The sequence below is a fragment of the Drosophila miranda genome, chromosome XL (assembly GCF_003369915.1).
Source record: "Drosophila miranda strain MSH22 chromosome XL, D.miranda_PacBio2.1, whole genome shotgun sequence".
Classification (NCBI taxonomy): domain Eukaryota; kingdom Metazoa; phylum Arthropoda; class Insecta; order Diptera; family Drosophilidae; genus Drosophila; species Drosophila miranda.
The window spans coordinates 11,138,716-11,152,498 of record NC_046673.1 but is presented as its reverse complement, the minus strand read 5'-3'; the positions used below and the strand labels follow the sequence as shown (position 1 = coordinate 11,152,498).

Genomic DNA, 13,783 nt, shown 5'->3' with positions numbered 1-13,783 from the left:
TATCGTCATGCGATTTAGAATGCACCATCGAGGCCAAGCGGGAAATGGCTCTGAGCACTGGGTAGATGTAGATGTTTAAAAGCTGATGCTGAAACAGTTTCTGATGCTGTTGCTATGTCTTGAATATTGCATTTGTTGTCAAATTGTCTGCACATAACACTTGCCCCGGGCCCATTTGCAGGCAAATTTGCATAATAAGCAATAAGGATGCGCTCAATTGCACATTCACACATGCACACTGGGGCACTGGCACCATGCTACCCTGCCACCATGGCACCCTTGCACACACATCGGACAAACACATCGATGTGATGAACCCAATTAATATAATCGACTTATTCCCTGAATATAATCCTCTTTACTCGGCAGATGGAAACGCACGATCACGAGCACGGCGCTGGGAAGTTCGTCAAGGATGTGGCACGCCAGATTCACGACTGCAACAGCGACACGGATGTCATAAGTCCAACGGGGACCAGTAGCTCTGGCGGTGGGGCTGGCGGGGCCAGCGGTGTTGCCGGTGGTGCTGCCGCCGGCGAAAGCTCTGGCGGCTATCACAAGCGACACCATAAGATGGCCCGTGACGATGACAACCACAGTGCGCCGCATTCCTCGGATAGCAAGAGTCCCAGTCAGAGGTAAGTTCAGGCCACATATAGGCACAAACAAAAGAACACACATACACACACAAATAAACACCCACACACACACACATACTCGTAAACATTGACACGTGCATAACTGTAAAATAAAAGTTGAAAGCATAGGCGATGGAAGGAAAGGGCAGGAAAAGCAACAAAGATGATTTATTCAAATCGCCGGCCGTACAAAGTTGTTACGACAAACACATGAACATAATCTGGCAAACACGAACATACTCATGCTCACAGACATCCATTCACATCCACACACATGTAGACATTGCGTTTACATATACATAGAAACGTGCAGTAAGCGTAATTGATAAATGTGTAGCATACTTTGTTGGGCTTCGTTCAACCCGCCTCGCCTCGCCGCTACTTGCCAGCTTGGCAGCTTTTTGTATTTGATCAACCGTAAGCCACATTCGCAGCCGTATCCGTATTCGTATTTCGTATTCTTAACCGAAAAAAATCAACAACAACAACAAACTTGATTCAATTAAATCTAATTAGTAATTAGCTAGCACCACCCCCCACCCAAGGGCGTACGTACACTCGTACATTTGTACAACATGAATATTTTTGAGATTGGAGCTGGAGTTGACACTGGAATTAAAGGAGCAGAAAGGGATGGGGGACAGGGACCAGGGACCAGGGACCGGGTGTAACATCAAAAGTTTTCAGCTCGGGTTCTGGTTAACCTAATCAAAAGTCCTGGATCTGCAAAGTAAGAGCTATACACAGATACAGTGCGTTTCTTAGCTGACAGGAAAACGTACTTGGAGCATAAAAGGACTAACTGATGAAGTAGGGCGACTATTGATGAATAATTTGATAGCTGACTCGATAAAAGAATCGATTGGAAGGCGGACAAAGTATTTGGAGCTTAATCTTCTTTCAAAAAGCATAAGAATACATAAGCTTCTTGGGTAATCCCTTTCATCGTCATTGAATTCTAATCGATAGCTTTAATGCGTTAATGAAATCCATTTATTACATTAGTCGATTGCTGATTTTGTAATATTTTGGCCTAGTTATATGTATAGAAATTTCACAATTCAGTGCATTAACTTATTAGCTTCCGATTTTGATTAAGTAGCTAAAGCTAAAGCTTAACGATTATCCTACTTTAAAATTAATTTAAGTATCTAATAGCCGAATATCTTTTTGATTACTCAGATTATTCGATAATCAAGTAAATTCAAGAACTGAGCAATATTTGAGGCATTTATCTAGGTGCATAGGTGCCAGTGTTGCCTTACAGCGCTCAAACGCACTGTATGTGTAATGTTGAGACTGCGGCCTCAACTTTTTATGTTCTTGCAGTTGAATGGAGCTGTCGCAAAGACAGCCTCACACACGCACACACACAGACAGACAGACAGGAAGAAACGTGGACAGGAACAGGAACAGGGGCAGGAGAACTTTTGTTTGTGTTTATTGTGGTGACAAAAGGGAAATTAGCAATGACAATTAGCCGGGATTGCCCATGTCCGTGTCTCAGCCTGTGTGTGGGTGTGTGTGCTTGTACATGGTTTCATTAATTAACTGAGACAAGAATGAGAGAGTCAAACAAGGCCAAGAGGAAGAGTTACTGTCCCAGGAGACACATACACGGAGAGATTCAGTAAGTTAGTAACTCTTTGCGGCTACTGCTGTGGCTACTCATGCCCTAATGGACCATCTCAGTTGGGGTTAATCTCTTTAAACACGGCCACTCAGCTCCACTCCAACCACGGCATACAGATACTCGTACTCGTAAACCGAAACCCCACTGCCACCAACACCACCACCACCACCAACGAACAGCAAAAGTTAATCAGTGTAAGAACTTCTTGCATCGCATCGCCTGGATCGCACACGGATTTAGATCGGCCAGCTCGTCCCAGATGGCTTGTGGCTGCGCACACAGTAGTTTAGGATACACAGAGAAGGATAGACTTATAGTGACGCCGGGACAGGGACAGCGGCAGCAGCATCCACGCCAGCGCCGCCAGGTGCGTCTTCTTCAGAACAGTCCGTCCTCCGACCAGAGCAACGGCACGTTGGTGGCACAGCGCCTGATCAACTCCGGCAGCAGCACCAAAATGAAGACGCTCTCCTCCTTCATCAGCGAGCATCCCGAGGAGCTGGCCCAGCAGTGTCGCGTCCAGGCCAACCCCAACGCCACTGGCAATGTGAATGGCCAGCAGACGACGAAGTGGAAGAGCCTCAGGGCCGTGATGGCTTACTACTGCTCACTGCGACGCATTAAGAGGAATGTTGCTCACTAACCTACTATCCATATACTCGTGCATATATGCGTATATACCTACAATATCTGTTTAACTGGAGATTCAAGTTTTTCTAGCGTTATCTAACCTATGTTTTTGTGTGTGTGTAAACTATCTTGCATTGTGTGCGTGCGTGCGTGCGTGCGTACGCACGTGTGTGTGAGATAATCCCCCTTCTTGCTCACCCTCCACAGAAAATAATCGTAAAGTCCTTGATATGACCCTCGATACTAACTAACCGACTAACTCTCATTGATCGCTCTCTCTCACACATACACACACTCTTTGTCTCTCTCTCTCTCTGTCTCTGTTACTAATTACTAACCCGATCTTATCGTAGTGTATGAACCTATGTGTAACTATCTATATATCTTATATATCATTGATGTGTAAGCGAATGCCAGACCTCTCTCAAAACTCAACTCAACTCAACTCTAATCCAAATCGCTCGTTCGCCTGCTCGCTCATTCGCTAACTCTTTCCCTCAGTCCATCATTAGATCTGTTAATTTTTCTCTGTGTCTCTATTTCTCCCACTCAATGTTCTAGGGCTCTAGGGCGGTACAGTTAAGCCTTGTCAAAGAAACAACAATAAACATTTCATTTCACTCCCTTCGGATAAGGCTGCCTTTAAGCGGTTTTTAAGGGGTTTTCATAAGTGGTGCAAAGCATTGGACAGATATATGTTTAACCATATGAATAATACCTTATTTTATGAGGGAGGTACATACATAGCTCTGGAGTTTTAGTTCAGGGTGAGCCAATTCTGTATTATTTAAAATTTGCAGGTACTGAGAATATAAATTACCGACATTTTCAACTCCAAAACTTGAAAACTTTCTCCACACAATCTCTCGCTTAATCAGTGTTGAAAAGCGTTTCGTTTGTCAGAAATTTACATAAGTTCATCAACCATGCACATGTCCTGTACCATGTATGTGTACAAGCGGTAGCACTGTATTATTTAGAGAGAACAGAAACGATTTTGGCTCAGGATTAAAGGAATTTCAGCACGCAACTTTAAAACTTTCTCGTTGCTCTACAGGGATTTACTCGTTTGATAAGTGTTGGAAAGCGCGTGACAAAAATTTGCATATATTAAGCATATGCATAACTATTTCTCATATGGCGGAGGTAGCACTGTATTATTTGGAGGGGAGCAAAGGTGTCAGGGCCGGGAACACTCCACTCGTACACTTAACCACTTTCTGTTCTAGTTTCGGTTCATTTTTGGCAAGGGGAAACTTAAAAGTTTACCCCACCTAAACAAGTTGATGCCAAGCTGAGGCAAGCACACACAGATACAGAACTCACACACAGATGCACACACAGATACACACGTGCATATACATGGCATGACAGTGTAAAGGGGCTGAAGAAGCAGAAGAACTTTTGCTTGAAAAATCTCTGCAAACAGCAAAAGTTAAAGTGGCTTTTGTTTGTGTGAGAAGAGAGAGTGTGTGTATGTGTGAATCGATATGTTTAAGCTGCTGCTGGCTGCTGGCTCCTACTGGCTGCTGCCTGCTGGCTGCAATGTAGGCGAACTTTTGACACAAATACACCAACACACAGACACACACACATAGTACAGAGAGAGGAGCATTCAACATGCGCCTATGCATACGATACGCCACAATGCTTGCTGTATGCCGCTTGCCGCTTGCCGTTTGCAGCTTGCCGCCTGCCGCCTGGCATTGTGCATACCGAATGGGAAATTGCCTTCTGACTGACAACTTACAAAGAATTTGAATTTAGAAAATTGCAAATTTATGTAGAAGCCAAGGGAACACACTGACTCAGACACAAATACACTCCGTACCAGAGAAGGGGGAACCCTTGGAAGACCAAAATCTATGCAGTCTTCTTTGAATCCGCCACTGAGTCCTGCCTCAACAAAAGAAAAAAGGCAGTGCCTGCATATGCATGACATCTCACTGCCCCAGTCTCGGCGGATCCATTGCCCCATTGCCCCTTATTGTCCCATTTCCACATTGACCTTTCCCCTCTCTCAATGTGGCTCTCTCTCTCTTAAGAGAAAACTTGTGGTTAGGTAATTCCTTTACAAGTTACTTTGATTCGCAATCAAATGCATTGTTCGATCTGTCGTCTGTCGGCAATTGTGTTTTGATTTCAAGCTACTTGAGATGCTGCTCACTTCTGCCGTGTGGCACAGGTACGAGTACATATACTCGAATAGAGATGTATTGAGTTCTTAATGGGGAATAAATCAATCCAACAGTTCAAGCATTGCATCTAACTATTTATACACTCGGGTCACTAGGCTATGCATACATGTATGCGTCGATGTCGATGTGCAGTTGAAAGTTCAGGAATTAAAACTGTCCGAACTGGGAGCTGAGTTCAGTCAACTGTCCGTTTAGCTGCCAGTTAACGTATAATTGGACATTGATAAATTGAAAGATATTTTAAGTGAGCCCAACTCCAACTGAAAGGTGAAGCACTGCAGGCTAAAAGCTTTTATTAGTGAATTGTGCCTAAGCCATGTTGCATGTGGGAGATAAATAATTACAGGAAAACTACACCGATTTCATGATTTTAGATCAGCAAGTACCCGTAGAAATAGCAATATAGGAGTGTAGGAAAATGAGGCACCGACACAAAAGGCTTTTTTTGTAGGCTCCAGCCGAAAGCGAATTTAAGTGAAATTAGATAGTGAATCAGAACCAAATCACAGCCAGAACAGTGCAGAGAAATGTGGTGGCATATGTTTTTTGGCATCCGTGACCACAGTCAAATGGTGTCCCCAGTCAATGCCAACTCCGGGCAGGGCAGGAAGCGTTCAGAGATTTCCCTCATGATGGCTAGATGAGTCGGCGGAATTTTTCAATTGTTGTTTCATTTGATGCCAGTCAAGTGGTGAACCGAACGCGATTGTTGGAAACATTCTGGCTGGTCATGGTTTCAGCCTGATAGCCGCACGACCGCGCAGCCAAGCTGGCCCCCAGGCGTTAATTGAAATCCGGCTTAGAAACTGAGGCCCGAACCCGGCCCGTTCAGGGTCCCACGAAACATCCAAAACTCGGACATCATGCAGCCATTAAACAATAACAATTTTACTGAACCGCACACATGAACACACACACGAAATAGGACTAATGCGGGAGAGTCCTTTAACATTTTGTGGATGATTTGTGGTGCAATAAAGCAGGCCATTTAATAGGGCGAATGGAGACAAAGACTGAGACTAAGAATGAGACTGAGACTGAGACCAAGACCGAGCCTCGAGAACCTCTTTAACCTTTTCGAACCCAAAATCGAAAACGAAACGAAACGAATAGGAGAAATTGGGAAATATCAAAACGAACAAGCTCATTCCCAATTTATATTAAATCGAAAGTCCACAAATGGTTCAGCTGACCCCAAAACAACAATGGGGTCACCCACACGCACACTCTCCCGCTCACATGGGGTATAATCTTATCGTGCAGCAAGCCTTTTTCCGCTTGGCTGGCGGGTAAAGGAAGGGAAAGGTTGCAATGGGATGGGATGGGATAGAAGGAAGTGTTCTCGGATGGTTTCCGGAATGGGTCCTGCGATGCCCTGCATTGGGGGCCCGCATATCAGTCAAGGGCCAAGTCAAACAAGTCCGCCAAATGGATTGTCTATCTTGCGGGCTTGGTTGTATGTTTTTCTCCCTTTCTGTGTGTGTGTCTCTCTCTCTCTCTCTCTCTCTCTCTCATTCACTCTCTCTATCTATATATATATATATCTATCTATCTGTCTGTCTCTCTGTGCCAATCTATTTCTATTGAATTCTCTCTCACTTTGCCTCAAAACATTACAAACAAAATAATACAAAACAAAAAAAATGAAAATGATACGATAAAAAAAAAAACAAACAAAAAATATATGTTAAACAAAAACCAAAAATACGAAGAAACAAACCAAAAATGAAAAACTTTGGAAACTCGTTTAGGAAATCGCGTATCGGAGATGGAGCTTCAGATCCAGATTCCGATTGGTAAGTTTATTTTCTTGTGTTCCTTATGATTTTTGTCGGTTTTGTCTCTGCACACATACAAACACAAACGCAAAAACTAACGCAAAACACACACATATAGACAAACGAAGCCATATACACACTCACACATAGACATACACATATAGAATAGACACAGCTAAGCTTTGTTCATTCTTTTCATTTGGTTATACTTTATGGATTATGATAATGATGCTGCTGATGATGATGATTATGATGATGATGATGATGATGATCGGCATGTGCGCGCTTTGCATTTTGAATAGGCAACAAAAGAAAACCAAGATATATATACAAGAATATACATATATTGAGAGTAGGGTTTTTGGTGGGGGGCGCCATTTGGTAGCGACGAGCCAACCCCTGTGTCCAGAACCGAAAACTCCTCTCAACCAGCACCAGAACCAGAACCAGACCAAGAACCAGAACCACACCTTGTATAAAGCCTCAGACAACAGAAAACACCCAAACACACAGAAAGAACCACACCAAATACCACACACAAATACTGATACTTGGCAACCACACCTATAGCTATCATAGTTTTCCTTTGATTTATCTTTCGTTTAGCCAACTGCATTGCTACCAATCGCTTTCTTTTCTCGTACCTCATCGTACCACATGACGTATGCGTAATCACTTAGCCAACGCTGTAAATAGTACAACAAAAGCGTAGAAAACCAGCCAACGATTAACCAAAACCAAATGCAAATGCAAAAACCAAAAACAAAAAAAAAAAACATAAATAATACAATGCAAACCTTAAACATAAAACGATATACTTTTATTCCGTAGCTTGGCATTTGCTATGCTGAATGAGAATATTAAACTGTGCATAAATTAAGCGAACACAAACAATTAACCAATCAGCAAGAAATCAAATTTGAATGTACATAGGCCATGTATATACTCGTATATCGTATATAGAAAAATAAATTGTGTACATCATGCAATAGCAGAACAGACGATTGAATGGCGACCTTGAGCGGCTTGAGCAAAAGTTTAAAGTGGTAAAACCTCACCCAAACCCCGTCAATCCCTACCCGAAAGCTCCGATTCCCCCCAAGTATCCCAAGTAGTTGTAGGCTAGTCCTAGATCGAGTCTGTAGATAGTGCACAGTAATGCCCTTGCAGGGAATAGTTTTTCGATCAAACGGCAGGCTCTGCAATCAGTATGTTGTCTGACTGTCTGCTATAATGGAACTATTTGTGGACAAGTGAAAGCCACTGACATCTGTTTATCTTAACGGCAAAATAATCATTCGAGAATAGCTAGTACTTTCAGATTCAAAAGTTGCTCTCAAAGTTGTAGTAATTCTTGTACAAGTCCTCTATGTTGTTAACTTAATAGCTTGAAAAACAATGTGGAATAACCTGGCTTACATTTACAAACATTCCAGTTGATTCCCTCTGGCACCTGCTAAAGAACATTGTTCAAAGATTTTTCCGACCTTGCAAGGGTATACGAAGCCTCGGCATGCCGTAGCTAGCCTAACTTCCTTTCTTGTCAGCTTTTTAGTTTTTTAATTGAGAAAGAAAGTTTTCAGTTTCATTGGATTTCCGCTGAAGGGTAAAAGTGCTGCGAACACGAAGCCTGCCTAACAATTCACCTGGCCGACAGCTTTGCAGCACACATTTTCCCACAGCTATTCGTACTCGTACAATAAGTGCTATTTATATCGGGAGCGAAAAGTTGTTGGCCGCTTGCCTCAAATTTCCCTTTCCCCCAGCTTCTCCCAACTTCCGCCCAGCCCCCACTGTACCCCATTTCTCTCTCAGTCTTTCGCTCTCTGTCTGTCTCTGCCTCGCGCTGCCGCTGCTGCTTCTCAGAAATATTTTCCAATTGCAATTTTCTTGTTAATTTCTTCCTGTGGATTGCATAACGTTTCGGATTGCTATTTCCTCTGGTTTGATTTGATTTCCGCGGAATGCCTTTGCTATCTGCACTCACAGACATTCAATCTATAATGTTTAATCTTTTATCTTTTATCTATCAAATCTGCGATTCTGTAACTTTTGCATGCCTTCTTGCTCTATTGCACCATCCATCTGTCTTCTACATCCTACTTGATCCACTGTTTTCCCTCTCCTTGCTTGTTGCGTGTTTTGTTCGTTGTGTTTCCGTTTCATCTTACTGTTAGCGTTACCGTTACAGCTATCGTTACCGTTACCATTGCCGTTGCCGTTGCCGTTGCCGTACGTTAATGTTGCGTGCCTTTACGTTACGGCCTTTTGGGTTCTCCCACCTCCTAACCGTTTGAATGTTTGCCTTGCCACTAAGTATCCGTAGCCGTAGCCGTAGCCGTAACCGAACCTGTATCATATCCGTATCTGTAACCGTACTTCGTCATCAGCAATAGCATAGCGTAAGTGTTTGATGTCTCGTGTTACGTACCCGTAAGTGAATGCGTATGAATATGTATGTGTGCGTTCCACGCACTTCCAGCACCTTAGCGTAACGTGAGCGCACGCTTAGTTGGAATGCCCTTTTAGTTGCGCCCTTCGCCTCCTAGAGGTACTCGTACTCGTAGCTCATTTCCGTTTCTTAGCTACTGTAGTTCGATGTGTGAGACAATCCCTATCGCGAACCCTAGGGGGGATATCGTTTTATGATCCTAATTGTATGCTCTCTCACTCCTACGCCAAACAGGACACGATCGAACCAACGCTGGATGAAGCTACGCACCACCGTTCAGATCTCGTCGGCGATACAGAAAAAACCACCGCTCAAGCGCGAAGACTCCTTCCTGAAGCGTTTCTCGACTAGACAGATACCCGAAACACAGGTGAGAATCGCTCGCGGGTCGCACACACACACACACTATGCCATTCATTGGAGGATAAATACTAAACATGGGGCTTTGCAGGAAACTGTTGAAGATACGGGTTCAGAAAGTGCCTCTGGTGACGTCGACAAAAGTGTTAAACGTAGACGACGCTATCTGCAGAAACGACGATCCGTTGTTAATCCAGATGAAAATTTTTACTTCTATTGGCTAATGATGGTAACTGTATGTGTTCTGTATAATCTATGGACCCTAATTGTGAGGCAGAGCTTTCCTGAACTGCAGGTGAGTCTTATCTGTCACATCAGACAGTTACCTTTACCTTTACAATCCCCATTCTCCATTCAGTACTCTTCCCTTTTTGCCACTCCCCCAGCCCTCAGATCCATCAGTCAACCTTCTAAAGGTGGTCCAGACAGACCTTTGTTCGCCTTTGTGAAAGCCAACACCCTTTTGTCATTACGCTTAAAGAGTTTTTTGTAATGCGAGTTGCCTCGCTGTCCCGGTCGCTGCCCCTTCTAGAGTGGGGGTACATTTCCACAGCCAGTGGACTTGGTTGCAGTCCATGGAAGATGTCGGACGAAGGGTATTTCGTAGCTACTTCACCAACCGTGTGAGTGGCGCTGGGGGTGGTGAAAAGTTATCCGTTTTTTATCTGTTTGTTCCCGCTCTTTGGCTTGTAATGACTCAATTATAAGACACGCAGCCAGGCCTGGGCAAATGTTTGTTTATGGCCCAGTTAGCTGGTGTTTGTCATCAGATTAGAGGTGGCTACGACTATGACTATGGCAAACAAAAGTCGGGTCTTAAGCTGACCTTTATCCTGCCCACAAAGGCCCGCAGTTGTGGCTACCGTTGCCTGGACAGGCCTTTCCCCTTGCAATTGTCAACTACAGCCCGGATGGGGCCTTGAATAATTGCCCTTGACCACGTTAAACCGAAAGGGATGATTTTTTGTTTCTCTATTTTTAATTCACTAATTATCTGCTTTCTACTTTCGGACGGACAGCAAGCTGTGCCAACCTTTTGGCTTATCTGCGATTCGATGACAGATGTTGTATTTATCTTAGATATAATAGTTCAATTACGCACAGGCTATCTGGAGCAGGGCCTAATGGTGAGCGGACCTTTACGCCGGATCCTTAATAAAAATAACCCCTCTAACCGCACCCTTCCTTTTCCAGGTATATGATGACAGGAAGCTGGCCTGCCACTACGTTCACTCGCGTGACTTCATCTTCGACATGATAGCGCTGATACCATTGGATCTGCTTCAGCTCAAGATGGGCACCCATCCGCTTTTGCGTTTTACGCGCTTTTTTAAAGTGAGTTCCGTACCCGCACAGAGCTGAGGCGAAAACATTAGGGCACATGTTAATCTCATTTTGCTGTTTCCCATTTCCTTTTCAAGGTTTATCGATCTGTGAGATTTTATTACATCGTAGAAAGTAGAACAGTTTGGCCAAATTTATGGCGCGTTGTTAACCTAATTCATATCCTGTTAATATTGGCACATTGGTTCGGTTGCTTCTATTTTTTACTCTCAGAGGCGGAGGGTTTCCAGGTGAGTGCAAGACCATTGGCATTGCCATTCGCACTCCTCACAGTGATTAACCGTCCGGTTCTGCGTCATATGTTCCAGGGTGATTGGGTCTATCCTTACAGGCCGGGTGACTATGCCACCCTCACGCGGAAGTATCTGGGCAGCCTCTACTGGTCCACCCTGACGCTGACCACCATCGGGGACCTGCCGACGCCCGAGACGAATGCAGAGTGAGTACGGCAGTGATCACATAGTATACCATGGTATACCATGCCAGTCGAAAGACACAAATTCTGATCGGGGGTTGGGTTATGTTCTTGCGGGTTCTGCTCTCATTTCAAATTTGAATTTAAATGCACCGAATGTACAAATCAGACCGAACTTTTCGGTGGACGGCCCAAGATCAATACCTAGACGTGGCATTAAATCACGCCTGCTTCAGTTTGGCTCTAGCTATGGGTATGATCATCAACTAAAATTCATCTAAATCACATCTATAATCTAAGCAAAGTCAATCAAATCGTATCAAATATCATGCAATTTGTTTTGGGGGCTGTCCACCGATTCGTCTTCCTTGGTGTTCTAGTTCTAATTCTGACTGATCTGTTGCATTCTCTTCAAACATTGACATCGAAGTTTTCGAAAGCGTGCGACAGCCTAGAACAATTTCATTGATATTTATTTGCATCGCCAAAATGTAGAAAAATACTTTGCAAACATAAATACAACAATTTTCCACTGCATTCAGCTTTCGAAAACTTTGATTGATCTTGCCAATAAAATGTGTATATGAATATTATATGAATGAGAGACGGAGAAATTATGAAGGTTAAGATGGGCTTCTTTTTTTGGTGAAATAAATATCATCATCCCTTTTTCAATTTCTCTCTCTTTCTTATACGCATATAATACTCTCCTAAATACATTCCGTTATGCTAACTGATTGACATCTGATCGGCTGATCTTCTCATTCACAGATATATTTTTACGATCGTCAGTTATTTGATTGGTGTTTTTATCTTCGCGACAATTGTTGGCCAAGTGGGCAATGTGATAACGAATCGGAATGCGAATCGTCTGGAGTTCGAACGTCTGCTGGATGGGGCCAAGACCTACATGAGGCATCACAAGGTAGCTTCATTATTCCGTTCACACTTCCCATCGAGCCTCCCTCCTACTGATATCGATCCGTGTGCTCTCAGGTACCGGGTGGGATGAAGCGTCGCGTGCTGCGATGGTACGACTACAGCTGGTCGCGGGGGCGGATACAGGGTGGCGGCGACATCAACACAGCTTTGGGCCTGCTGCCCGACAAACTGAAAACCGAATTGGCCTTACACGTGAACCTGAGTGTGCTGAAGAAGGTGACCATATTCCAAGAGTGCCAGCCGGAGTTTCTGCACGATCTCGTGCTAAAAATGAAGGCTTACATCTTTACGCCGGGCGACTCCATCTGCCGCAAGGGTGAGGTGGCCCGCGAGATGTTTATCATCGCCGATGGAATCCTGGAGGTGCTCAGCGAAACGGGCAAGGTGCTGACAACAATGAAGGCTGGCGATTTTTTTGGCGAGATCGGCATCCTCAATCTGGACGGGCTAAACAAGTGAGTGTTCCAATTGAGCAATCCATGATGATATTTTGACTCATTAATCATCTATACTAAAGGCGCACTGCGGACGTTCGTTCTGTGGGCTACTCGGAGCTCTTTTCGCTTTCTCGCGAGGATGTACTGGCAGCCATGAAGGACTATCCGGATGCGCAAGAGATCCTCCAGACTCTCGGACGCAAGCGTCTCATGGAGGTGCGTTGCGTGAACAAGAAGTACGCGAAGGCGGCGCTCGAAAAGGAGAACGCGGCCTATGCGGCGGCCCATCCGCACCACCATCAGGCCCATCACCAGGGACAGGTGCACCAGAGCGATAGCAGCGAGAACAGTGCATCCAAGAAGATTGTGGACAAGCTGAAGCACGATGTGAAAGGCTTTCGTAATGTGCTGAAGAAGTCCAGGTGGGATTTACCGCAGCACCAAACGAAGTTACTCCCTAATTTCTCTCTCATGGGCAGAACCTCCCGGAAGAGCGACGAGTCGCTGGAGATGCAACCGCTGCACAACACCTCGCCCCGCGGCAGCAAGATCATGCTGAAGCGCATGTCTCGCGTACGCTCGGACGAGAAGGACGCAGACACCGCCGAGGCCAAGGACGAGCTGCACGACAAGACCCCCAGTCCGATTGGGGCCGGGCTCCCATTGCTGCAGCGTTTGCGGCTGCTCAAGGAAAAGCAGGTAAGGACACACCTCCCACCGCCAGATGCCACTGACCACCAAACAGACACCACACGCAACTCACGTTTTCTCTCACCACTCGCCACCCAGCCAGCAATGGCTCATGATGCCTCATCCACATCCCCATCCACATCCTCATTCTCATCCCACACCCACATCCAGCAAGCTTTAAATGGTTTTTCTTCACAAATAAAACAAACGCATTGAATGAACAGCTTGACAAATGGAAAAACAGCACAGACAAAGCCACAGATACA

General features: G+C 44.7%; 2 protein-coding genes across 5 annotated transcripts in view; both read left to right on the top strand.

The window, feature by feature from the left end:
• Nucleotides 1–13,783, top strand: part of LOC108164814 (pneumococcal serine-rich repeat protein) — a 28,172-nt gene that overhangs the window by 3,927 nt on the left and 10,462 nt on the right. The window contains exons 2-14 of one of the 4 annotated variants that reach the window (XM_017300735.2): nucleotides 370–638; nucleotides 6,851–6,895; nucleotides 9,564–9,699; nucleotides 9,781–9,984; nucleotides 10,709–10,816; nucleotides 10,884–11,024; nucleotides 11,111–11,263; nucleotides 11,342–11,472; nucleotides 11,618–11,701; nucleotides 12,220–12,373; nucleotides 12,445–12,845; nucleotides 12,908–13,249; nucleotides 13,307–13,526. In XM_017300735.2, the coding sequence (XP_017156224.1) occupies nucleotides 370–638; nucleotides 6,851–6,895; nucleotides 9,564–9,699; nucleotides 9,781–9,984; nucleotides 10,709–10,816; nucleotides 10,884–11,024; nucleotides 11,111–11,263; nucleotides 11,342–11,472; nucleotides 11,618–11,701; nucleotides 12,220–12,373; nucleotides 12,445–12,845; nucleotides 12,908–13,249; nucleotides 13,307–13,526 (2,388 nt within the window). Of the gene's footprint in view, nucleotides 1–369; nucleotides 639–6,811; nucleotides 6,896–9,563; nucleotides 9,700–9,780; nucleotides 9,985–10,708; nucleotides 10,817–10,883; nucleotides 11,025–11,110; nucleotides 11,264–11,341; nucleotides 11,473–11,617; nucleotides 11,702–12,219; nucleotides 12,374–12,444; nucleotides 12,846–12,907; nucleotides 13,250–13,306; nucleotides 13,527–13,783 lie in introns of all 4 variants that reach the window. The other 3 variants (XM_033393069.1, XM_017300732.2, XM_033393072.1) reach the window with 3 other exon arrangements.
• On the top strand, nucleotides 1,785–6,781 carry LOC117188755. The gene has a single exon (XM_033393074.1). The coding sequence runs from the start codon at nucleotides 2,531–2,533 to the stop codon at nucleotides 2,912–2,914; it is 384 nt and encodes a 127-aa protein (XP_033248965.1). The 5' UTR covers nucleotides 1,785–2,530; the 3' UTR covers nucleotides 2,915–6,781.

Bases quoted from the DNA above. Each gene is read 5' to 3' on its own strand.
- LOC117188755 (XM_033393074.1), top strand. From the start codon at position 2,531: ATGGCTTGTGGCTGCGCACACAGTAGTTTAGGATACACAGAGAAGGAT.